This window comes from Pagrus pagrus (assembly GCF_965226575.1).
Source record: "Pagrus pagrus genome assembly, chromosome: 2".
Classification (NCBI taxonomy): Eukaryota; Metazoa; Chordata; class Actinopteri; order Spariformes; family Sparidae; genus Pagrus; species Pagrus pagrus.
The window spans coordinates 23,405,908-23,431,517 of NC_140186.1; the positions used below are offsets into that span (position 1 = coordinate 23,405,908).

The 25,610-nt window shown below is 40.1% G+C and overlaps 2 protein-coding genes across 4 annotated transcripts; one reads left to right on the plus strand and one right to left on the minus strand.

The window, feature by feature from the left end:
- Window positions 1-101: 101 nt before the first annotated feature.
- xpnpep1 (X-prolyl aminopeptidase (aminopeptidase P) 1, soluble) lies at window positions 102-12,416 on the plus strand. Of its 3 annotated transcripts, none has more exons than XM_084374520.1 (20): window positions 102-390; window positions 1,583-1,707; window positions 2,012-2,075; window positions 2,293-2,397; window positions 2,729-2,821; window positions 3,756-3,899; window positions 4,176-4,271; window positions 5,313-5,394; window positions 6,107-6,317; window positions 7,360-7,449; window positions 7,577-7,627; window positions 7,893-7,951; window positions 8,331-8,408; window positions 8,515-8,586; window positions 9,006-9,066; window positions 9,297-9,366; window positions 10,393-10,566; window positions 11,350-11,426; window positions 11,535-11,633; window positions 11,947-12,416. In XM_084374520.1, exons 2-20 carry the CDS (start codon window positions 1,591-1,593, stop codon window positions 12,064-12,066), a joined length of 1,863 nt encoding a protein of 620 aa, XP_084230646.1. In that variant the 5' UTR covers window positions 102-390; window positions 1,583-1,590; the 3' UTR covers window positions 12,067-12,416. The 3 variants fall into 3 exon arrangements, with proteins under 3 accessions (XP_084230646.1, XP_084230647.1, XP_084230645.1); XM_084374521.1 differs by having other exon boundaries at window positions 102-368; XM_084374519.1 differs by having other exon boundaries at window positions 103-473.
- An 89-nt stretch (window positions 12,417-12,505) lies between these two features.
- LOC311269969 (uncharacterized protein) lies at window positions 12,506-16,047 on the minus strand. The gene is made up of 3 exons (XM_084374549.1): window positions 15,847-16,047; window positions 15,631-15,727; window positions 12,506-15,148 (listed from the first exon to the last, which is right to left on the minus strand). Exons 1-3 carry the CDS (start codon window positions 15,971-15,973, stop codon window positions 14,809-14,811), a joined length of 564 nt encoding a protein of 187 aa, XP_084230675.1. The 5' UTR covers window positions 15,974-16,047; the 3' UTR covers window positions 12,506-14,808.
- Between the last annotated feature and the right edge of the window lie 9,563 nt (window positions 16,048-25,610).

Here is a 25,610-nt window from a genome sequence, read left to right on the forward strand (position 1 = left end):
TTCGTCTTTTTATCTCATCTTTATGACTTCACCATGGAAACATCTGTCTGTGTAGAGGCTATCTTTTGTTCTGATCGAGGCAAAGGTCTTTTTTCTTTAACTGGCGCAAATGGGCCTCCATAAAAATCATTACTGGTGCTGATGTTAAGGTGTTTTTTTCTCCTACTTGAAGAGATATGGTCGATTCGATGGAAAGTGGTGTAATTTCAGACTAGCTGTGTCGTGGCAGCACACGGGCTACAGTCGTGTTGTTGTTTTGAGTCCCTGTGCTCTTCATTGTGTGGCTTACTGAGAGAAAAGGAGGCGAGTCTGGATCCCTCTGCGTCTACTGGAAGACACTGCAGTCACGTGACCACAAACGTCAACAAGTAAATGGCAGCCTCCTGTCTGGTAAAGTAACACAAGGTCCAGGCTGGCGAAGAAGCGCTTCGTTTTATAACCCGAGAGCCACATTTCCCAGACGAGACCACCGGGTGTGTATTCAGCGGTTCACCGGCTGCATGCGGGGGAGCTCCGACGTTAGCTAGCGGCGGTGTGGGGCAGCTAACGTGCCGTTTCCCGGTGGTAGGGAGCGAGCACGGAGGGATGTTGACTGTTTTCAAATGACGGATACGGTCGGTCATCCCACGCCTGTGTCTGTAGCCCTATTGTCCGCTATCAGTGCTCAGAGCACAGCGTTTATTTAGCGCTGCGAAATCTGTAAATTTAGCAAGCAACTTTACAAATTTGCTACCGGCATGTGACTACCACACCCTCTGATAAAACCAACGGCTACGCACTGAATGAATTACTTATTGTGTGTTATGGTTGGCCTGTAGTGATGTGTGAATAAAAAAATTTTTTTTTAAAAAGCCAGTCCACAACAACCAAACCTTCTGCTTTTTTTCTACCGGGATAGCATAGATAACTGTTTTATGGCTAGTTAGCTAGCTTGTAGGTTACATATTGAAGGCGACTGATTCATGTAATGCCAACTTGTAAACAACAATCCGTTCAGCCAATGGCAGAGCTCCTCGATGAACAAGGCTGCAACGTGATTGGTCGACTCGTGAAGTTTTTTGCGCCGCGTTATACGATGATGGTGATAGTGGAGTCCCCACTTTACAGTATCATCTGGCCTTTGTTTTAGGAGATTATAGCAGAGGAATTAGGCTAGGTCACTAATCTACAGCCACCCAGTCTATTCTTTTAATATTTAACTCCTGTTGCTTAATCAGCATCTTACAGCTGGTTAAAGATCCAGGTGTGGACTGTGACTTTGAGCTCCACGTTCATAGTCAGGTAGGCTACAGTCAGTCACTGTGCAGCTCCACTCACCTGAAGTCAACATGGCTTCCCAAAAGTCAGGTAACCTACAGATAATCAGGGTGGATTTGAATTATTATAGATGAGGAAACGTCTTGATGCTTTTTTGTTTGAAAGGGGAGTTGCTTGATCCTAGGTGTGACACTCGCCACATTTACTGTGGTGACTCCCAGCAGCTTTCATCTGAACTTTGACAGCCACTCTACGGGCACTGTAGCACTGTTTTGAATCATTGTGCCTTCAAGTTTATGGATTACATTTTGTTTTCTCCATTCAGGCACAGCCATGTCCCCAAAGATCACAGGAGAGCTGCTCAGGCAGCTTCGCCAGGCCATGAGGAGTTGTAAATATTTCTCTGAGCCCATACAGGCTTACATCGTCCCCTCTGGAGATGCACACCAGGTAAGTGAGATCACACACACAATATATGTATATTTGTTCACTATAAGGTCACAGTAAAGCAGCTGCTACTCCTGCTTATTTTACTTGATTTGTGTCCTGATTCACTTCTGATCATCTCGTCTGACCTTCACAATTAATTGTAGCCCTCTGCCCGCTGCTCCTCCCTTTTCCCTCTCCATGCACAAGACGCGATGTGAGAGGAGCAGCGAAGGTGGCATTTAAAATGTCTGACTGGTGGATGGCCACTTCACGTTGATTGTTGATGAAGCTGATCTCACTCCCCCTCTGTCCCCATATCTTTCAGAGTGAATACATTGCACCGTGTGACTGCAGGCGTGAATTCATCTGCGGATTTAATGGCTCTGCAGGTAGGATTTGCTTGTGTGCATGCAGTTTATTTTTTTATTCGACAAGAAGCCAAGATCTCTTTTCCCCTGTGGAAAAATCTAAAACAGTGTGATAAATAAACTGTTCCGGGTAAACCACTCAGCTCCTGACACGACTTGGTTTGGACCACGTGTATCACCATTCCAGTATCAAATTATTTCCTGCATAAAAATCTTCCTTGTGTGTCGTTACACATAGGCACAGCCATCGTCACAGAGCAGCACGCTGCCATGTGGACTGATGGGCGATATTTCCTCCAGGCCAGTCAGCAGATGGACAACAACTGGACCCTTATGAAGATGGGTAATGCCCTCTGTTGTGATTTTTTTGTACAAACATAAACACAAATACTGACCATTAAGCCATAGTTTTTTCTCATATTTAAAGTTGCGGTTAGTTTTGAGTACTTGGGCTTAGTCTCTGTACACAACACAATAACTAAATACTCTTAGGATCAAACTGTTATCACAGCACTGATGATAAGACGTGTCACTGCTGAAGTCCGAATGTTCTGACCTAATTTGAGGATCAACAACAGATTGTCCTACTTATGTTGTACTGTGAAAATAAATCCTCAAACATGCGGTACGGTATGACTAATGAGGCATATTTTACCTCTCCGTCTCATATCTAGGGCTGAAGGAGACACCCTCTCAGGAGGACTGGCTGATCAGCGTCCTGCCAGAGAACTCCAAAGTGGGGGTAGATCCTTGGATCATCGCTGCTGGTAGGTTGTACTTGGGATCAATATTACTGGGAGGGCAGGACACACGATTCCAATGAGAGCAGTATGAGCACCACACTCTAACCCTAACCCAATATAGCAAAGAAATCTTACATTTTGAATTTTAAATTACTATCTACAAAATAAAATTAATATACAAAGTAAAGCATTTAACATTAGTGGTTGGACAAAATATCGACAAAGGAATAAAAGGTATTGCTTCCACCTGCAAGACTGATAATTTGACTTTGAGGAGTCACAACTTCATGACTTCTTTTGGTGTAAACTTAACTTACACAGATTGAAGTGATTTTAGTGAGGCATAGTTGTATCCTTCCTTCAACATTTTAACTACAGATCTGTTCTGCTTTCTGGCAGTACAGCCTTTTGTTAGTTAATGGCTATTATACATCGGAATGATGACCCACATGGACTGCCAGCCGCTGTCACTTTGTCAAATTGTGGGAAACAGACCCCACAATGAAATGAATAATTGCATTAATCCTGCTCTTTTGCCATTGTAGGGATATGTTTTCTTCAGTTACACAGACATTGTGATCTGTGATAGATGACTCACTTGAAATGTATCAAATATCACAGAATCGCAGCATCATGATACCTTCTTTATCTTGGGCAACATATTGTAATAGTATCTAGAGCTGCAGGATATGGTCAAAATATTATATTACCATTATTTTTGACGGACATTAAGATTGCGATATGATTCAGGAATAGTGGGGATGATCAATTTTTTGCATGACAATAAGAGAATAAATTATAATTATTATAATAAAAATAATAACGTGTGTATATTGCATGTTGACTGGAAAATGTAGAAGGTCACCCATGCTGTGATAATGCAGACTGTTTTTACTTCCTGCCGAGCCTTGTCATCATGTTCTTAATAAAATATGATGTGATTTTTGTCCTGTTTCAGATCAGTGGAAGAACATGTCCAAGGCACTGTCCGGTGCCGGCCACTCTCTGGTGGCAGTGCAGGATAACCTGATCGATGCGGTGTGGACGGACCGCCCAGAAAGACCCAGCACACAGCTCCGCGCCTTGGGACTAGACTACACCGGTAAGAGCAAGGCCGGTTTGGCATCGTTATTACTGGAAGAACATGTTTATTTTTAGTAGTTATTTCTAGAGATCCCTCCATAACTTACGAAATGAAACAACATGTTGCCCTTATTTTGGATTACATGTAATCCCTTTAGTTTCAACCTGTCTTATCTTTTGCTTCCAAGATAAACAAAATGAAGGTTTCAGTTCACTGTAACTAGATATACAGGTTTTTTTCGGGGGGAACAGGAATCCAGTGCCAAGCTGATGAGCATTGCTGTTTTTTTTTCAGGTATGACCTGGCAAGACAAGATCACAGTGCTGCGTGCCAAGATGACTGAGAGGAAAATCACCTGGTTTGTTGCCACGGCGTTGGACGAGATTGCGTGTATGATTCATTTCACAGTAATTCACATTGGGGCAATTAACACTTCCAGGCAGGAGCTTGCACTCATTAATGGAAGTGTTGAGATGCTTTACTGTAACCATCGATGTACATGGCAGACAGTAAATGTTCTGTGAAAAAGAGAATGAGTTTAGCAAAACTCAAGTACATTAATAAGTACATAACAAGCTAATTATACTTTATTCCTTTGTAAGTAGCCCAGAAAAACAAAGGGTGAAAAAGCCTGATTTGTTGATGTATAGAATACGAGTTTTTCGTCAATGCTGTTGCCATACCCAACATGACTCCTGTTACATAAGTCCGTTTTAATACATGATCACGATCCAAGGACCCCGGGATGCACGGGTGTCCCTCTTCATGCCTGTTGGAGCACCTCGTTCAGCGTGCCTAATGAGCTCTCGACTCTGATTGTTTGGTCTGAGAGTTTGTGTTAATTAGAGTAATGCTGATTTTGATTGTCATCAGGTAGCATTCAGACTAGAGGGTTTTGATGGGCGTTCAATTGAAGGGGATTTGCTCAGGCATCCGCAAAGGATGAGTGACAGTCCAATAATAACACTGATATTTAACACCAAACATATTGTTATTTTAAGGTCTCAACACTGTTTCCTTGTTAGCATAGATGACTCAAAAAAGGAAAGATACTCAAAGGGGCTCTATACAATTTGTAGTAATTTACATGTATCAATCGTTTTTTTTATTGGCCATATGTGACTGTAATATGACGTGAAACATGAGACCTACCCCGTCTCTCTTGGTTGCCTCTACAAGCCTGTGGAGTTTAAGTTGTTTAATGCTGCTGGAGTGTGGATTTCTTTTTGAAGGACTCGGGTCGGACTCTCCGCGACAGACCAAAGGATGTGACTTTGACCACATTCTTGTGTGTTTCAACTTCTAGCACAGCACAAGTTCCACAGAGCCCCTTTAAGTGCCTACTGACATGATTATGGATGAAACAGTTTATATCTTTAATCTGATTGAATGTTAATCAAATGAGATGTTCTGTTGTTTTTATTTTCACAGGGCTTTTTAACCTCCGTGGTGCAGACATTGAGTACAACCCAGTTTTTTTCGCATATGCCATCGTGGGAATGAACACAATAAGGTAATGGGTTATAACACAATGCAGCAACATATTGGCTAGATTCATCAATTGTCCACATCTGTCCTCTTCCTGGGGTTTCTTTCCCTGCTAAAAGGTTTTTTTGGGAGTTTTTCCCTACTCAAATTGAGGGTCTAAGGACAGTGGGTGTTGTACACTGTACAGATTGTGAAGCCGACTGAGGCGATTTGATTTGTGACATGATTAATTACTGGAGCTGCAACAAACAGAAAATTAGTTCCCAGTATGTTAGTAATCGATAAGTTTTTTCAGTCATTTTGTAAGAAATATTGTAAATGTAGAGTCTAGAATATTAAAAATAATGATATGTTAATGCCCTGTTAAATAGCTTAATGCTACAAAAATAAATGGTGATGATCAATTGTGAGATAGTGCTCTGCTTTTAATTAAGTGGAATTGCAAGATTCTGCTGCTTTTTGAAGGTAATATTTTAAAGACTGTGTGTAGTCTGTTTAATATTCAAATCATCCTTTTTATTTATATTTTTTTTAGGTTAATTCAAACTTTGACATCTTAACATTTAGTTTATCTAAACTTGCAGACACTCTAAAAGCTTTAGTGGGTTTTCATACAAGGAATTTAGCTACATTATGAACACAATAAAGAAGAGAAGGACTGCAAAAAGTCAGGAATCAAAAAATATATTTTAAAAGTCTTGTTCATTCTCCTCTGAACTTCCCCTTCCTCTCTGCAGGCTTTTTGTGGACCTGAAGCGTCTCTCTGATCCCGCCTTGAGAGACCATCTGCAGCTCGACTCCCCCAGCAAGCCCGAGCTCAGCGTCCAGACGTTCCCGTACGAGTCGGTCTACACCGAGCTCCAGGCCATCTGCGCTGCACAGGGCCCCAAGGACAAAGTGTGGATCTGTGACAAGGCCAGTTGTGCTCTCACACAGGTCATCCCCAAGGTGAGAGGGCACCATCGTACCGATTAATTGTTTCCATTTTGGTAATTTCACTAGCCCCATTCACATTGCCCTTTGAGTGCGGGCATCCTGCGCTAATTCTCCCATCCTCCTCTGTGTGAATAACACGCTGGTGCGTCTTTACGCCGGAGCTGCTTGGTTCTGTGTGAACAAACAACGGCGGAGAATCAGCGAACCGCCGCTGTGGCGATAATGCAGCGGTTCTGTGTGAAAAGGGCTATTGTCTCCAGTGTTTACAACCGATTACATCAAACCCCTGGACTGTATCTTTATTTTATTTTCCTGGTTCATAACTTGAGCTACGATCAGATCTCATTATCTACATCCTCATACTTCACACTTTCTGAGAGTTTTTTTCCTGTTCTTGGTTTAATTTCCGCATGTCTCCTACTTGTTTTTTGTTTTTAAATCAAATGTTTCCACTTTCACTTATGATGAGTGTAGAGAGAGACCTAATGTACTTGTTAGGCCACAGACTAAAGAAAATGACCTCTTGAATTTACCCAAAACTAGCAGTTAGTCTGACCGGTGGTGAGATGTCGCTTTGGGTAGATATCAAAGATGCTAGCAAAGCAACACTGTACCTAAACCAAGCACAACAGAATCATCAGATAGCTCACAGCACAGTGTTTCACTGTAGCTCTTTAAACACTATAGTTTCAGCTTGAAATGACAACAGAAATAAACAAGTTTGTCGATTTCACGGGGGTGGGGGGTGGGTGGGTGATTGTGCATTTCACTGCTTGTGGGAAGAAACTGTTCTTCAGTCTGTTTGTTCTAGATCTGATAGATCTGTATCTCTTCCCAGAGGGAAGGGGGGAGAACAGGTAATGTCCGGGGTGAGTGGGGTCCTTAACAATACAGCTGGCCTTCTTTTGGAGTCAGCCATTTAGGTGATCAGCATTAATTCCCTGCAGGGCTTTGACACTTAACTAATTTTAACATATTTTACCATTTAATTGATTGTAAGGTAAAATCAGCTCCCTTTTTAAACTATACATCTTTCCCCCTTTATCTATCTCAGGCCCACAGGACTCCGATTCCCTACACTCCACTCTGCCTCGCCAAGGCTGTGAAGAACGCCACTGAGATTCAAGGCATGAAAATGGCCCATGTAAGAACCTTTGGACCGCTTTAAAATCTAGCGTTCATCTCCTAATTACTGACTTTATGACATCTTAATAAACTGTTTTTTTCCATCACAGAAAATGTTTTACATCTCCTGAACTTTTCCCCAACAGATCAAGGATGCAGTTGCCCTCTGTGAACTCTTTGCTTGGTTGGAAAAGGAGGTAATCTAATTATTTTTTTGAGGTCATTCCATAGTAAGAAAGAACAGATTCCTCAAGTCTGTATCACAGGGTTTTCACTTTAAATGAAACAAGGCTGTTATTTAGACCAATGCAATTACCTAGCAATTTATTGTTGTTGTTGTTATATAGGAAACGAGTCTCAAATAGTTTAACATTGCCGATCTGCTTGCACATGAGCTGTAGAATATGTCAGTGTTGTTTCAACTCTTCCTGCATGACTGGCTGCTCAATTATTGCTTTATAGATTCCAAAAGGCAACGTGACGGAGATCTCTGCTGCTGATAAGGCGGAAGAATTACGCAGGTGGGGGTTTTTTTTTTTCCCCAAAGAATTTTTTTAATAACACATTAGTTTTCCTTGTTGGGTTGATGAGCACATGCTGTTTAACCCCATGTTAGCATTGATGCCTGAAAGACTGTTTGAAAAGAAATGCTGTCTGAGCTGTGTTGTCAGCGACTGCTCTGGAGTTATACCCCCCTCTCCTGGACATGGAAGTGTAGCACTGAAGATTAAAATGAAAATTCTCTGTTCCATTTCAAGATGTTTTATGCTCTCTGTGCACAGCCTTTTTACTTTTTGTGTTTAAAAGAAGCTCTCACAAGAGTATTTCCCATGTAACAGGTTAACATTGAATTTAAGTGTGTGCATTCTTGTGTGTGACTGTTCCCCGTGTCTCTTTCAGTCAACAGAAAGATTTTGTTGGTCTTAGTTTCCCCACAATCTCCAGCGTTGGTCCAAACGGAGCGATCATACATTACAGGTCAGTTGGTTAATGAAACAGATTCAGGAGTGTTACATTTGTGTAACTGTATTTGCAGTTTTAGACCAAGTCTTTTAACCAACACTTTTGTTTTCTTTTTCTTTAGACCACTGCCTGAAACCAACAGAACCCTCTCCATGAATGAAGTTTACCTAATTGACTCAGGAGCTCAATACGTGTAAACAAGATACTTATTACACACACCAATTGCATTTAGGCTAACTTGTAATGTCTTGTATTGGTATGACTTAAACGTTTCACCTACAGTCCTGTTAATACCAAGAACACGGACAACATGAGTACCGTCATATCACAGTATTACAGTAAATGGTGTTGCACGATTATTATTCTCAATTACAACGACCCATAAAAGAATGAAAACAGAAGAGTTTCTTTTGGTTGAACAAATGCTTTATTACAATTTAAAAAACTAACATGCCCTATATATAATACTGTAGAATTCAGTCCCAAAGATGAGTAAATGTACATGGCATGATAACCATCAACTGTCATACCATGAAACAGGTATACCTAATAGGAGATGTTTTTTTGTGCATTACACATTAAACATCTGCATCCATCTTGTGTCTCTGGCAGTGATGGAACCACAGACGTCACACGCACCATGCACTTTGGGTCACCATCTGCTTTCGAGAAGGTACATCTGTGTATTTGCTGATGTTCTATTTTCACTGTCTACATGTCTTATCTCCAGGTAGGGTTGAATTGATTGGGATAATTTGTATTTTTAACTTGTCAGAACTGAACTGAGAATCATTCAACTGTTGTTAAACATCGACTGAATTCATTCATTCATCCCCACCATGATTTTTATTTAAATTTAGTTTATTTTACTTAGTATTGTGTGCTCTCTCTTTTTCCCTCTAGGAATGCTTTACCTATGTGCTCAAAGGACACATAGCTGTCAGTGCTGCTGTTTTCCCCAATGGAACGAAAGGTGCTGTCGTCTACTCTGACACGACACTTGACATTGTATATAGTGTTTTCTAGCATTAAACAATGCATTTTTAAATTCAAACATGTTCACAAAACAAACAGTGAGGCTCAAATGACTCTTTCAGATACACAGTATGTCTTTCTCTTTTCCTCTGAGTCAAAAATCTAGTCAACAGTGAACATGTAGTAGCTCAAGAATAATGCAGGCCACCTTTTGACGAATCAGTAACTAATCCTGTATAAACAGAAATCTGTTTTGTCAAGCTCAAGGAAAGGCCAAAGTAAGTTAACTAAAACGAGGTATGAAAATACATTTTAGTTAACTGAAGTAAAAATAACACCTAGACTTCAAGGGGAAAAAAATACAAGCAACTGCCACAATATCTTCAGTTTTTGCATCCTTCAGTTTGGTCAAATATGTCAACACAAGCATGAAGAGGCACTGGTGCATGTGTTAACTGAGACTGGGACGTCTGCATGACTGGAGTTCTGTTTGTATTCCAACACTCTACTTACTTCTGAAATCATGCCCTTGACAAATATCCACCAGATTATGTTATATTAAAAAGACTAACGACTAAACATGTTTTGAAAACTAAACCGAAATGAGGCAAAATTACTCTGAAACTAAACTGAATTAAAAAACTAAAACCAAAAAATGAAATAAATAGTGAAGACTCAAGCACAAACGTTTAGATAAGAGAGAGACACTGTGCTCCAATAAACTTCAAGCTTATATAATTACACAACTCGACCTTTATTATAGTATTTCCTTAAGGCCAATCATTTTTATAAAACACTTAAAACATGTGATCAAGATACAGCATGTCACAAAGTTAAATCTGTCATAAAATCTGAGGAGTGGTTTGTAAGATATTACATCTGATGAAGATAATCAAAGTAAATCATCACCACGTCTCGCTTCATCACACGAGGAACAAAAGTGATGAAAAACACTGATGACTCTTCAGTGTATCACTCCAAACAGAGTATGATCCCTAGCTCTCACCCTGTGTTCCCTCCTCAGGCCACCTGTTGGATTCGTTTGCCCGCGCAGCTCTGTGGGATTCTGGGCTGGACTATCTTCACGGTACGGGCCACGGCGTGGGCTGCTTCCTCAACGTCCATGAGGGGCCCTGCGGCATCAGCTACAAAACCTTCGCTGATGAACCTCTGGAGTCCGGCATGATCGTCAGTGATGGTATGGCACAGGGCAGGGAGGGCTGGATTTGTACTTTAGCCCGTGAATGTTATTAATTAATTGCCGTTAAGAAATTAACCATTTAAAAATGTATTGACCGACTACCCTGATTCTGCATCAAACGCAGATGGAGTCAGGAGTTTAAACAGTTTTCTAATGGAACGATCATCCAACACACTTCATAAATTATTAATGATAATAAATAATGATAATCGATTGTTAAGGAAGCCGAACACGGATAAAAGAAAGTGTTTAAAATGTGTTACCTTGATTGAAACTTTTATTTGCGTCTACAAGCTGCTACAAAAACATCGTGCAGCACAAGAGAGTTCCGCATGCCAGGTGTGCTTGTACCGTAGGTAAACAACGGTTTCAGTGGAGACACCTTCTACCAAATCGTATGTGTGATCAGCAGATAGGGGCCCTCCTTATACACCAGAAATAAGTGTTGCGTGTCAGTTAGTTTTGGTTCTAGTGCTATAAGTGAATGCTGCTCTTTTGTTTATAGTTTAGTTAGTGGATCATGAATAAAGGGTTACTTCTTTGCTAATAGTATTCAATTTCCCATTTTATCCAGCTGGGATGCTGATGTTCTTACTGTGGTGGTCCACCACTCCTGACTGATTGTAGAGGAAACACTGACTGTTCTTTCTTTGTCACATCATGCAGTCATGTGATGTGATTCTAACGTTTGCAGAAGTTAAAAACACCTCAACACAAATACACTGTTTCCATAAAATCTATCATTTTGTCTTTATTCTCATTCTCTTCCTTTTTTTCCAGAACCTGGGTACTATGAAGATGGATCTTTTGGTATTCGTATTGAAAACGTGGTCCTTGTGGTACCAGCTAAGCCCAAAGTAGGTCCTAAACATAGTGGAGTGCTGTTCACACTCAGATGTTTAACACTAGAGGAAACGGTTGTTCTGCTTATCAGTAATGTTTATGTTCTCTCTGTTTGTGTTCAGTACAACTACAGAAACAGAGGTAGTCTGACATTTGATCCCCTCACTCTGGTTCCTATCCAAGTCAAGATGATGAACACCGAGCTGCTCACTCAGAAGGAGGTGAGGAATATCCAGCGTGGCTGTTTTTAATAATTAAAGAATTCAAACACATGAAATTCAAAACTCAAAACTTCCTTTTTTATTGTAAATGTAATGCAAACTTCAAATACAAGACATTAAACGAAGCCTACATCACAAGAGCTGTAGAAGAAATGTGAGAAAATAGGAAACATTATCTTAACATGACCTATATTAAAGTCACAAACTACGTAAATTGAAAGCTTGATAATATTCCCAGCTATTTCTATTTCATTATGCACTACTTGAACACCGTCTCTTCATGGTTTGACGGCCTCTCCCTTCTGTCCTGCAGCTGGGCTGGGTGAACGAGTACCACAGGAAGTGCCGGGAGGTGGTCGGAGCAGAGCTGGAGAGGCAGGGCAGGAAGGACGCACTGGAGTGGCTGATGAGAGAGACCCAGCCGATCGTCTGAGGACCGACTCTCGTGCAGTCCGACCCTTTTTCCCAGAAGTACTGAACGATCGATTGCTCTGCAGTGATAATCGTTTGTATTTTTCTCATCTTTCTCTGTGTCTCATGCTCTGCTTCTTTTGTAAATCACATCGTACCTGCAGTTTTATTAAAGATCATTAAAAAAAATCAGGACTTTCCTGTGTTTACTAGCTGGTGTCAGCTTTCTCAAATGATGACAAATGATGTTCAGCCTGTCAAACCGGCATTTTTTTAGGTTGTCCAGTGGAGTTTTGTAAGAACTGTAAACCAGAATGTGGAAGAAATTCCTTAAAATGTAGACAATAAAGTACTGTGGAAAGTGAAAAAAAATATCAAACAGTATATACAGTATTTAAACTCTATCCTAATGTGCATTTACAGAAGAAATCCACAAAATACACACGGCTTTAGACAGATACATGATTATTAGGCCTCTAAAGAACTAGTAGTATGATCCTGCACCTTTAAAATCCTTGTTTACATTTAGTGTTCCTCGCTCATATGCAAGTGTGGGTATCCTTGAGGTCTTAAAAACATGTTTAATGCAATGCATTGTAACTTTTAACACATTTGCAAAGCCATTTCAAAACATATCCTGTATTGTTTATATCCATGTTTGGTAGCTTGAATTTATCTTTGTGTCTGTACTAATAAGCGTGTTACTCCACCGTCTGTCAATCAGTGGAACATCGGAAAACGTTGCAGCGATATGGATCATGTTAACGTGAAAAAATGTGGGCTCACTAATAAAAACAATGCTCCATAGCCCTGCTATTGATCAAGAACACCAAAAGGTACCTTATAGTCCTGTATTTATCTTTTAGGGACATAAACGTACACTTTCTTTTGGCTGAAACTGTTAGTAATGACAGGACAGGTACTTTACTAAAGTAGAATCTAATGAAGTTGAATGGTCCGATATAAGATACACTTTGTTGCTTTCTCAGATAATGAATTAGGCAGCAAGACTAAAAAATCAGCTTGAAGAGATATATGTTATGAAGGTGTATCTTAGGTTTTTAAAGGGCTACAACAAGGACTCACAAGAGACGGATTAAAACAAAGAATGGTCAAGATACCTCTTTCAAACTTACCACACCAGTTGTTAATGTAGGCTTTCTGTTCTAAAGTCGTAGTCTTCAAGCCTTTGCTGAGATAAACCTCGTGACATCATCTGGTTTAATTTTTCAGAGGATGATAAACAACAGCTTTTACAGGCTGATTATAACTAAACTGAATTGAACTGCCCCTTTCAAGGGAGATTTCTTTGTAAACGACTCAGGTCAGATTTTCCGTGACAGTCCAAAGGATGTGACGTGCACAGTAGATAATGTGAGTTTAGAAAGGCAGTCAGTTAACATACGACCGGCTTCTATCACAACACAAGTTCCACAGATCTCCTTCAGAGGTTTGAATTTGGACGATAGTTGATGAGTCACGGTCCCAACTCCTCAAATACCGATGCTTTCGGTTGGTAGGTCGAACTGGCCACCAGCCCAAAGCATCAGTGTTTGATGATTTGTTCTGCTGAATGAATCATTGTTTCTCCTTCATGATGTTAAAGGAAGGACGCTGCATACTTGGAGTAAGTGTGTAATTGTGTAGATGTTTCCGCTTTATGAGTTTCTTTTCTTCTGAATGTTTTTGTTTGCATCATATTCCCATTCTGTCAGCACCACTGGCCAACACCCTTGGTATCTTTGACATGTTTCCTCATACTTCTATAGCTTCTCAGTACAATGTGAAAAGTCATCATGGCCTGTAATAACTCTGCATGTCTTTTTAGATTAATTTGCCAGCAACACCAGAGAAACACAGTAAACCTCGTTTCTTATGTGTGCCTCTTTGTGTCAGTCAGTGGAATGATTGACAGAAAACAGCATGTTTGTCCTAATGTAACCTCTGATACACTTCGATGCTTTCTGAATTAGGCAGCAAGACTAAAAAATCTGCTTAAAAAATAATGCTTTAAGAGTTACATGTTATGAAGGCGTATATTAGGGTTTGAAAGGGCTACAACAGGGACTCATGAGACAAGATTGAAGTCATATTGAAGGAAATTGGTTTTAGTCCCTAGTATGGGCCAAGAAAAATGTCTCCGCTTTTTTATCTTATAATGTTGCTTTTCTTCTGAATGTTTTTGTTTCCGTCATACTCCCATTCTGTCAGCACCACTGGCCAACACCTTTGATATCTCTGACATGTTTCCTCATACTTCCATGACTTCTCAGTACGATGTGAAAAGACATCACAGCCTTTAATCTTTTTAGATTGATTTGATCTATAATACCAGAGAAACACAGTATGCCTCTTTGTGTCAGTCAGTGGAATGATTGACAGATAAACAGCATGTTTGTCCTTATGGAACCTCTGATTAATAAAACCCACATGTAAACAACTCATTTAACAATGGTCCTGCATGTTTGCATGTTAAATTGCTGAAAACTGTGATCGCATTGATTATGATATCTCCTCTGACAGACTGATTGCACTGATTGTGACCAGAGTGTTAAGTAACTAAGTAAGTAACTACCTTTAGAGAACATAACTGACGACCGAACACAACATAGAAATTCAACAGAGCCCCTACATGGTACATGGTGACATAACTTTTGATAGACACAGCAGCATGTGTCAAACCTCAGACCTTTCAGAATCCAACCTCTCTCTCTCTCTAGCCCCTCTTGTGGCATTCAGACAACTCCTCCCTCCCTCCCCGGCTTCAGAGCTGCATGTAAAAAATCGGAGGGTCCAGGACGACACCACTGTTAGGATCCTTGGCGTACTCCTGAAACGACAGTGGCAGCGACAGTGCAGTTTGCTCCTCTGGTCCCTGCAGGGTTTTGGTCCTCCCCTCCTCCTCTTCCTCCTTCAGTCCCACAGGCAGAGGGTTACTGTAGATGTAATAGATCCTGGAGTTGTCCTTTGCTGCCTCCGGTTTCCTAAAGAAGGCCAGAGGGTTGATGAAGCTGGTCGACCTCTTCACCGCTTTGACCGCCACAGGGTCCAGTGACTCGCCTTGGGTCACTGCACTCTCATACACGTGGGCTCTCTTTGACTGCCTGGTGAAGAAGATGACAGTAATTGCACTAATGACATTGGATTTACTGCAGCTTTAAAGGCCATATTGATAACATTTTTATGTAGACAAATAATACATCTAAAAGGGGCAGAATGAAAGTATCTCTTAAAAACAGTATTATGATTGTGAAGGTGCAATATGTAATTGTAATTGTTGTTGTTGCAATTGTAATTGTTGTCTTATGAAACTAATACTCAAAACACATTGGGGGCAGCGTATGACCAGAATAAGCGTCCAAAATATTGGACCAGGATTGGCTTCCAAAATGTTGTGATGTCACAAATCACACTCGTAGGCCCGCCTCTTAAGATCAGATGCACACTTTCAGCAGGCAATGTCAAACTCTGCACATGCGTCATTCAACACAGTGAAGCTCAAACATTTAACTGTAGGAACAGGAAGAAAAACACATTTTTGACAGGAGGGGGACTTTAAATGTCATGTCTAACATGTGATCCTTACCTGCTGCGGTTGTAGCAGACAGTGATGCAGTACAGGCCGGTGATGGCGAGGATACAAAAGGCCAGGGTGATGATGACAATGTTAAACACTTTGAACTCTGGGTTGAGGAAGAAAAAACACAGGAGGGTCACTCAGAACAAACACTGAAACATCATTCATCCAGTTAAACTTCATGATGACAGTCCAATGAAACTGATAGTAAAGAGTCCAACACACCCAACTGAGCTGAGTTCATCTCCTGGTCATGTAGACCCAAAGCTGCCGTCCCGTTCAGGTGGAGGCCGTCTGCCGTCATTGCTCGGTCCTGTTGGGCTCCACTCATGTTGCTGCCATGGGCTTCCATAACATGGACTAAAGGCTGAGCTTCAAGCCTCTTCTCACTGGGATTCAATAGAAACCCGGGCCATGTGACCCAAACAGCTCGACTCGGTCGCTGTGGAGACACCCCCCTCTTTTGTCACCCCCACAGTTGAAGTTGGACACCCCCCTGTTCTCCCTCCTCCCCTCTCCTCCACTCGCCTCTCCTTGTTTACTGCTCATTATTCTGTGCAGCGTTTTCGGGGGGACACGGGGGGGAGGGAGATGCTGGGCCTTTTTGTAAGAAGCTCTGAGTGCTGACCCAAAACCAGAGAGTTTGTCTGCTGAAAATGTGTGTGAGGAAACAAAGAGGCACTTAATTACAGCTAACTTCAAATATAGTGTTGTAATGAGTTTTTAGCTTTTTCTTATTTAAAGCAATGATGAGTCTCTGCTGTCAGATCTGTCTGTAAGTTAGGGCTTCAACTAATGACTGTTTTCATTATCAGTGCACCTGACAAGTATGTTTTGATCTATAAAATGTCAGAAAAGGAGCATCGCAAGGTCCTGGAATTCAATGTTAGATGTTAAATTGTTTTTGTTTTTTTCTGACCAACAATTCAAACTACAAATATATAAAATGTACTCAGACAAAGAAGAGAAAGTTGACAGGTTTGAGAAGGGTTAGAGGAAGTATTCAGATCTTAGTAGGAGCAGTAAAGCCACACTGTAAAAATACTCCAATACAGGAAGAACCCCTGCATGTATATGTATAATCAAGAATATGATAGTAGTGTTAGATTATTATTACTCATTCATTAATGCAAAAGAATGATTTTTACTGTTTAGTTGATTTTTACTGTTAGACGTTTAACTCTCTTTGGTATGACTGATGCTAGTGATTATTTTCATTAAGGATTAACCTGCTGATTATTTTCTCCTTTAATCGATCCATTGTTAGGATCAGAAGGTAGTGAGACATGTCATAGTTAACCATTTCAAAGTGACACTGCCGACCAACAGGCCAAACCTCAAAATTATAAAAAATATGGAACCGTGAAATGTTTGAGCATAAAAAGCAATACAAAAAAATCATCAAAATTTCAGCTCTACTTGTATAAACTGTTGGGTACTTTAATTTCTAACAAAACAAAACTAATTTTATAAGCTATTGATATGTTTTTTATGCAAAAATATACTAAAGCTGGGAAATAAATGTGTCCTTAAGTACGGTACTTCAGTAAATATACTCGGGTACATTCCACCACTGGACTTCAACAATTAATCAGTAATTTAGTTTCTTTTGATCAACAACTTCGGCGCTATATCAAATTATATAAGACATCAATAAATCATTAAAAGCCTGATGGAGTACCTTCTGCTGCAAAATAACGACATTAAACTTAATTTCAATGAGACCTTTCTCTAAGCCCAAGCCTGAAATTCTCTGTCCACGACTGCTGTACTTTCGCAGCTACAGTCTTCACACTCAGCTCGTCTGCTCTGTGTGTTTCGGGGACACCAAACCAAAACCACATCCACAGACCAATGGTTCCAAATGGCTGTGAGAGCCAAAGCAGCGAAAAGACAACAAAGACAGCATTCTCCTTTCTCCTTATGCTTCACTTCCCCCTGCAGCAGCATGGCAGATATTATGCAATTAGTCGAGCTTCTAATTAAAGCAGTGTTTTTGTTTCCCTGTTTGACGAGACGAGCTGCTGTATAGAGAGAACTTAGAGAGAATTTAACCTCGTTGAAAGTATGCTTAGTATCAGTCTGCGTGGAGTCCTTTGATGGAGTTACTACAGTTATACTGTAGAAGCTTATGTGAAGTATAATTGAAACAAAAGGCAAAGGTCCCTATGTGCAGTTACGCTCAGGAACATTACCATTAGCCTTGGAGACCGGCAGGTTTAGTGCCACACCAGAGGAGGACAGACTTTGTTTGTTGTGTAAGCTTGGTGAAATTGAGAATGAGGTTCATTTCTTGTTTTGTTGTCCTGTCTATGATGATGTAAGCAGGGCCATGTAGAAATAATAATACATAATAAATGGTTTAGGGTTAGGGGTTAGCTCAGACACTCACAATCAGTCAGCTGCTGCAGGTTATGCAGCTTGTCAGTGTTTTGAAAAAAATATGGCACAAACAAGCTTTTCAAAACAATATGTTGGTGGTTTAGGAGTTATGAGGATCCAGTTTGACAGCTCATATCATCTACTGGTCTTTAAAATCTCTCCCTGCACTCTCATAGTGCTGTCGAAGCGGGTCGATAATGTTTTTAATTTAACTCGTAGTTAAACCACATTTATATTCAAGTAGTTGAATTACTTTTATGGCGTTGTTCGTTGTCCAGTGTTCGTGTCCTGACACTGTTCTAGTTGTAGTGAGACAATACAAAATCATCCACATTTGTTTACAGCAAAAATATAACGTTTCGTGCAGTGTTGTCCTCATGAACAGGCCAGATGGGATTGTGTTGTTGACAGGTTCAGGTCTCAGGGGTATCCCAGGTAGCTGGATTGTCAGCAGTAGTAGCAGCTGTAGTTTTTATGTTTCCAGTCTGATTACATTCTGATTTAATCTGATTAGAAATAAGGTTCAGGTGAGTTCGAGGTTCATTCATTTGTCATTCTACAACACAGGGTTGTACAATGAAATGCAAGTTGTTCCTTTATGCTGCACAGGAAGAACTATTGTTATGGTCGAGCGTTGAGGATGAGTTCAGGAGCAGATACTTCTGTATCTTTTGTCAGACGACAGCAGGGTGAACAGACTGTGGCTGGGGTGGGTGTTGTCTTTAAGTTTTGATTATTGCTACTAATTAATACATTTTTGGAGGATTTGTTGCATGTTATCCTAGAAATGACCTGCTTGGAGGAATACCCTCAGGTGGACAAACCCAGAGCTGACATTCTGCACTTCCCTATCAACAGTGGGACTTCTGTATGACCTGTAAACAAGCAGACATTTTTTTTTTGAAGTAGCTTTTTCTAGATTTATATATATATCATCCATGAGGAAACAAGGTCCTCAGGAGTGCCCCCCTGCATGCCAAAGGACCACCTGAGACTCCTCAGCAGGCACAGTCTGATCATTACTCAAGCTTTTGATAATTCATACAGCACTGTTCAAAACAGTCTGTTTTACAATCAGTGCAGTCTTTCTATAGTTACAGCGCGGACACCGCCGCAGCTTGTGGTCAGAAACAGACTCGTCCTTGTCTGGACCACAGTATCTCATCAGCTGAGCGCATGCGCACTGAGGACATTCGATATAAACCACTCGGCCGTCGCGATTGACGAATCCGCTCTTAGTGTCAGTGTCTCAAACGTGCCAACGTACATAAGGACTTGGCAAATGACAAAACACGGACTTAAAGAACACAATCTAACGTTGTCCACCTGCCACATTTATAAGTATTCGCCTTCTCCCTCCAAATGCATCATTTTTTCTAATGTCCTAAAAAAGTTATTATAGTTTATTAAAAAAGGCTGAGACAGCCTAAAATGTTGAAATGGATACTTTTCTCATTTTGTCAAAGTCTTCAAAATGAGTTTTCTGTCAAACTCATAAAAGTCTTCACATTAAACAATAGAACTGTGTATGAATGCATGTATGTGTTATCATGAAGTATCATGTATATATAGTACATGTATCTTTATGTAAGTATGTGTATGTAAGTGTGCTTTCCAGCAACTCTCTGACCTTGACTGTGACTCTATCTGCCACAACTCCAGTCTTCCTGAGTTGGAGGTGATCCTGAGGGAAGCCTCACAACCACCTCAATATAACATCTGAATTCCACACGTATTTAAATAACTCTACCGTCGTCCTCTTGTCACTCATGGTGCCAACTTGAAATGTTTTGCCAATTATTACAGTCACAACTAATACTCACTCACCACAGGTTTTCACATTTGAAATTGCTTCACTTTTCAAATTATTGGCCTCCGTTTGGCTGAGATGGGCTCAGGGGCGGAGCTAGAGTGGTAGCCGGGGAACCTGATTGGACACCTCAGGTGCCCCAGTTGATTGACAGGTCACTGCACGTCTCGTTGAAAGAAGCGCATTACGGAAAGGCAAAGGCGGGATGCAGAATAAACGTCTTTCAAAACGCATTGGATCGACAGGACCTACTTTAAATACATCATTCTGAGGTAAGTTTTAAAGTGGTTTCCTGATGAGTAATTGTTTTAAACTATTGACAATTTGACTGCACATTTAGAGAAGAGATTTTGTCCCCAATAGTTCAACTGTGCAGTAGGCTAACTGTTAGCCTACTGCACAGTAGGTTAGCGGCTAACGTTAGCGGCAAACTGTAGCCCTGGATTAGCATAATGTGGGGACACCACGTCATAGTTAGTTTTTCAGTAAGGGTATTTAGGGACTTTAAATCAACTCAATTCGCAAGAATTTCATACTAGCGCTCAATATAAACTGTAATAAATGCTCAGAGATTATCTCAATATCCATGTAGCTTGTTTGCTATTGTGAAGGTCTAAATTATAGCCAAGTTACTTAGCGCTGACTAGGCTACACGATCCAGTTTAATTTTATGGTAGCTAGGCTGCTAGTTGATTAGAAACTAAGCTACAGCACGAGAATGGGGACAAGTTGTTTAAGATTCTGCCTAAAACAATCTTGAGGTGTAACCAGGCTGCCTTATTTTGTATAGGGGCAGAGAGACGGGGGCTTTAAATTTCTTCATTGAGTCGTCTCAACATGATTGAGACCAGTAGACTTTACATCCCTACATATTAAAAGAGTTCTACAAGATTATATCATGTTTGAGAGAGAAATATAAATGAATTGTATACACTAATGCATATTTGTAAATTAAACAAAGAGGAGAAAAGCCAGTGTGCAGTATTAACTGTAAAATATGTTGACTGTTGTCATAAACTAAGAGAAACTGTCATGTTTGGGACTTTTGGTGTGGCTGATTTTGTGTTTTTTGTACTTTTTGTACTGTTTTCAGAGGTGCTCTGCAGAGGCTGGCCGTGGCTTCCCTGATGGCTGGAGCTGCGTCCTCTCTCACACCTGCAGCTCTCATTTTTGGTATGTTTCAATGAAAATGGTGACTTAATCCATGGCAATGTATATATGTCACTATTTTCATAATAATAATCAGAAAAACCAAATGTAATCAGACTAAAGTTAAAGTTTTTTCTGACCAGAGGGTGTCTCTAGATCAGGGCTGGGGCCCTCACGCCAGCAGGGGGCCCCCCGCTTCATGTGTGACATCTCAGGCGCTCTTGAAATGTCACACATGACACACACATTTTTTGTGTGTGTGATATGTTATCAGTGGTAATCAGACAAAAGAAAAACAACTTACATGGTCATTATTTTAATGGACTGACAAGTCTATACCTCCGGCACAAGTTCCATTTGACTCAGTTCATTTATGTCGTTATTTAAGTTTCTTTTGAATTTATTTCATATTGTTGTATATTATTTTTTTTACAGTTGCATTTTACATACTTAACATTTATTATTTTGTAAGAAACAATTCATTTGTAGTTGAATTCTGTACTTTTCCACATTTAATATTGAAATAGTTAACTTGTCTACAGAAAATGTTTGCTGGTTTATTTTGTTACTTTCCAGCTCACCAGTATAAGCCATGAAAATGGTTGCATGATATGTACAATGGACAAATGATGGAGCATGGACAATATATAGTTAATATTGGCAGTGCTGAGGTGGGTGGTGCGTTTAGCTGGGGGCCCCAAATCAAATTCTGCTTAAGGTCCCACAAAGCCTCGGGCCGGCTCTGCTCTAGATACATGTACAGTAAAGGTAAGAGTAAATGTTAAGAGTTTGAAGGTAAACCTAAAATTCTCCACTAGGTGTCAGACCTTGCCTGTCTCTGTGAAACCAACATAACTCAGTATAGGCCTGCTCTGTGGTACATAGTCTGACAGTGGTGGCCTTTATTATATTCCTTGTTAGCCTACAGAAAAGAAAAACAAAGATAGAGAGCGATCGACTGATTAGGAAATAGGCTGTGACACAGAGGCTGAAATATCTGTTTATTAGCCCCCTAAACGTCTTTAAAGGCTGTTTAATTTTCACATCCATCCTGCTACTCTGCAGAGTGAAGCTGTTTTGATTTAAGGGGCATGTGGGTGGCATTACGTTGGTATGGTTTATTTGAGCAGACCGGTATGCATAAACCAACTCTGTCTGTGGCAGCTAGCATGGGAACGAGAGCGGGAATATTCCCAGTCAGTGTTTCTCAGTTTCACCCAAAACTCAAATATTAACACGGAGGAGGAAATTGTGATATTTATCATGATGGATAATGAGTTGCTGTGGTGGAGGTGACTTCAGTCATAACACTGACTCCTTGTGTTGTTGTTTCATTTACTTTTTAATAGGGTTTTATTGAAAGCGTGTGTTCTTTGCAAGAATCATTATTGTAGTATTTTATAGTTTTTTCTGGTGAAGGTTATATAACATCTACTTTCTAATCACACCCCTGTACTAACTGATAGATGTTTGTGGTTTGACACTGTTATTCAGAGATACTTAAGTAATAAATGTTAACTTTTTAAGAAGACACATCAGTTAATCATGATAGAGAAATAAAGAAATACTGCTTATGCTTGGGTGGACTTTGACTAAAAATGAACTGAGAACTGATGTTGGAAAACTCGTCTTTAGTCATAAACTGAAGAAACAGAGAAAATATGTGTTCCCACCACTATTTGAAATGGCAGATTTTGTTCCTTTGTCACTTAATGTCACAAAATGTTCTGAAAAATACGTTGAACTTAGTTTGAACTCTTGCTTTTGTGGAATCATGTGGGAAAAAAATACATCCAACGATGTTCTACTTTGTAAAATGTCAGTCTGTTACCTTTATGGGTCCATTTTAAAATTAGCTACTTTACTCAACAAGTTTTACAACAGTGTTTTTGATAAAATATAACTAAATAGCAGGAAATGGCCTCACTGAGTGAAAAGCTCTTATATAGAGTCCTTGACAAGACAGCAGCGTCACAAAGATTATTTTTGGCCCACCAAAACTTTTAATCGCTATTTTGTTTTTATAAACAGAACCACTTGATGTGAATGTGGGCCTCGGGCGATGCAGTGCAAATTAATAATCCATCCACATACACAAAACAGTTTGTGAACCTGTATGTCTTTTAACACATGCACACACATGCAGCCACAACTCCTCATTATTGACTTAATATAAGATACGTTCTGATGTTGTGTCCATTTCTGCTCCCCAGTCAGTTAATGTTCCACTTCTTTTAGAGCTGTGTTTCCTGCAGTGCAACCAGCAGTGCACCTTTAAAGTCGGTAGTCTGACGCTTTGGGAATCACTGAAATAAAGCTATAAATATAAATAAAACACTGATTATTCCAATGAATCTTCCACTCAAACTGAATTAGCAGTTTAGAAACCCTGACAGCTACATCAGATCACCTGCAGTTCAGTGTGAGTGATTTTCAAAATCAAGGAAGGACGTTCCCTGTCCTGTTGAGTGGGACTTTCACTGGAAAGAATGTAATGTATAAAACAAGTAAAAAAGACTATGAATACAATGTGCTTTTCACTTTTATATGCCAATGGAACAAGTGAAATTGTCTAAAAACAAATCCCAACCTCATCAAATTGTGACTCCAGCTCATAAGAAACTGTCATTCCCAGCTGGTCAAACACGGAGGCTTTGGGATTGTAGGTCGGGTCGGTCGCCATCCCAAAGTGTCAGTATTTGACAAATTGGGAATGAGACTCAAAAATCCACTTTCTTACAATCTGGACCTTTAAATGTAATGAGATATTTAGCCAAGACATTAGACAAATATACTGAGCAAGATATGAGTTTCACAGTACATGTACTCGCCACATCTGGCAGCTGCTAATGCAGGGTGCGTTCAGCACGGGATAAATTAAGTATTAAGGAGGGAAAGTATTTATAGTGTTTATACAACATGCACCTTCTTGATGTGCTGCCAGCTCAAATAAGAAGTGTATCTGTGAGGAAGTCAGCTTCAGGAAACACACTGAATAAAATATTTAATGTCAGTGTTAATGCATGCTCTCATTTTCACAGCTTATCCACAACCAGCACCTCACTTATCAGCGTGACACACTCTTCCATACACACCCAAAGGTCCTTTATCGGGCAGCATCAGCATTCAGTGTTTCACATTCAGATTTTAATGTTTTTAATGGTGTTTCCTTCCACAGTGACAAAGCAGGTGAGATTTGAATGTCTGGCTGAATGACTCATGGTAAGTGGGCACAGCATCCTCATGATCACTCTATGTCCCTCACTCGTTTCCTCATCCTCTCCCCCTTTCTCTCTCTGCTTCTGCGTTATCTTCTGTGTGCTCCAAAATATGAGTCCTCCTTGTTTCAAAACGTTGGCATCTGCTCCTACAAAATTAAATCAAATCTTGGCTTCACGTCGCGGCCTTGGTCGTCCATATGTCTGCATTTACAGAGTGGATCCACTGAGGGAAACATTTGGCAATAGAATCTTTTATTTCATATTTTCTTTGAGTTATAAAAAGCAGTAAACTCCATCAATCATCTCGGCTATAATCTTCCCTGAACCCTCCCCACTCTCTCTGACTGGCCAGTGAATTCCTGACCATCCCTCAACGCCCTGCCTCAACCCTCCTCACCCTCCCTGTGTTTATACAGAGGCTGGTGGGGAATTAGCATTTTGGCGTGATCCATTTGTTCTGACGTGGTTCAGCGGGAAGGTCCCGCCTTGATTTATTACACATGTCAGTTATAGTTCTGGAGGTACGTTAATAAACAAAGGCTGGGCACCGTATGCTGCTGTGTTTTCAATTCTCTGATTTTGATCAGTTTATGTGTCAGTCATCATGCTACTGAGTGACGTCTGTACGTGGTGAAAGACAGGCTGTTGATTATATACTGCAGAAGCAATGAGAAAGACAAACACTAGAAGAAAATGAAACATTATTATTATAAGGGCTAATATTGTTTGGCTTGTTAAGCTTTTTTGTTCCCCCAATCAGCACCATCGTGTCATGTAGCTTAGTTAAGAGGATGTTAAAAGGGAACTTATGGAAATGAAAATAAATGTAAATGTGATTTGCAAAAAGCAAATGCAAACAGCATTTTCATAAAACCTTTATTAATACAATAAACTGCATTTACTTAAGAGGAAAATGGGAATTCCTATGATCAGGAGTCTTTGAACATCACACATTGGTCAAGAGAGTTGCAACTGCAAAGTTGATCAACAGAAAATTAGTCTGCAACTACTCTGATCATCGTTTCACCGGCAATTCAAGTCATTTTTGGTGCAAAAATGCCAGTCATTGGTTTCAGCTTCCCAAATGTAAGGATTTTCATTCTAAACTAAATATGTTTGGCTTTTGGACAAAACGAGCTATCTTAAAAAAAATCATTGTACAAATTGTGACAAGCATTTTTCACTATTTTCAGACGTTTTCAGGATTCATGATACAACATTCAGTAAATTTTCTTTATACAACACAAAATGTACAACTAAATGATAGCTGTTGTCTCTTTCTGTCACTAATATATAAAAATAGATGAATAAATTCATATTTTATATAACAAATTATTGATCAAGTAACTGTCACTTAATTGAGAAAATAATTAATTGAAAATCAAGAGTTGTGAGTTGCAATCCAAGCTAAGGAAATATATAAATAA

What these genes read in the sequence shown, in the direction of transcription:
- LOC311269969 (XM_084374549.1), bottom strand. Translation starts at nt 15,973, where the DNA reads ATGGAAGCCCATGGCAGCAACATGAGTGGAGCCCAACAGGACCGAGCA. An exon ending in GATGAACTCAGCTCAGTTGG is followed by an intron (nt 15,728 to 15,846) that starts GTGTGTTGGACT and finishes TCCTCAACCCAG; the next exon opens with AGTTCAAAGTGTTTAACATT. An exon ending in GTCTGCTACAACCGCAGCAG is followed by an intron (nt 15,149 to 15,630) that starts GTAAGGATCACA and finishes CTTCTTCACCAG; the next exon opens with GCAGTCAAAGAGAGCCCACG.
- xpnpep1 (XM_084374520.1), top strand. Translation starts at nt 1,591, where the DNA reads ATGTCCCCAAAGATCACAGGAGAGCTGCTCAGGCAGCTTCGCCAGGCC. An exon ending in TCACACAGGTCATCCCCAAG is followed by an intron (nt 6,318 to 7,359) that starts GTGAGAGGGCAC and finishes TATCTATCTCAG; the next exon opens with GCCCACAGGACTCCGATTCC. An exon ending in GGAGCGATCATACATTACAG is followed by an intron (nt 8,409 to 8,514) that starts GTCAGTTGGTTA and finishes CTTTTTCTTTAG; the next exon opens with ACCACTGCCTGAAACCAACA.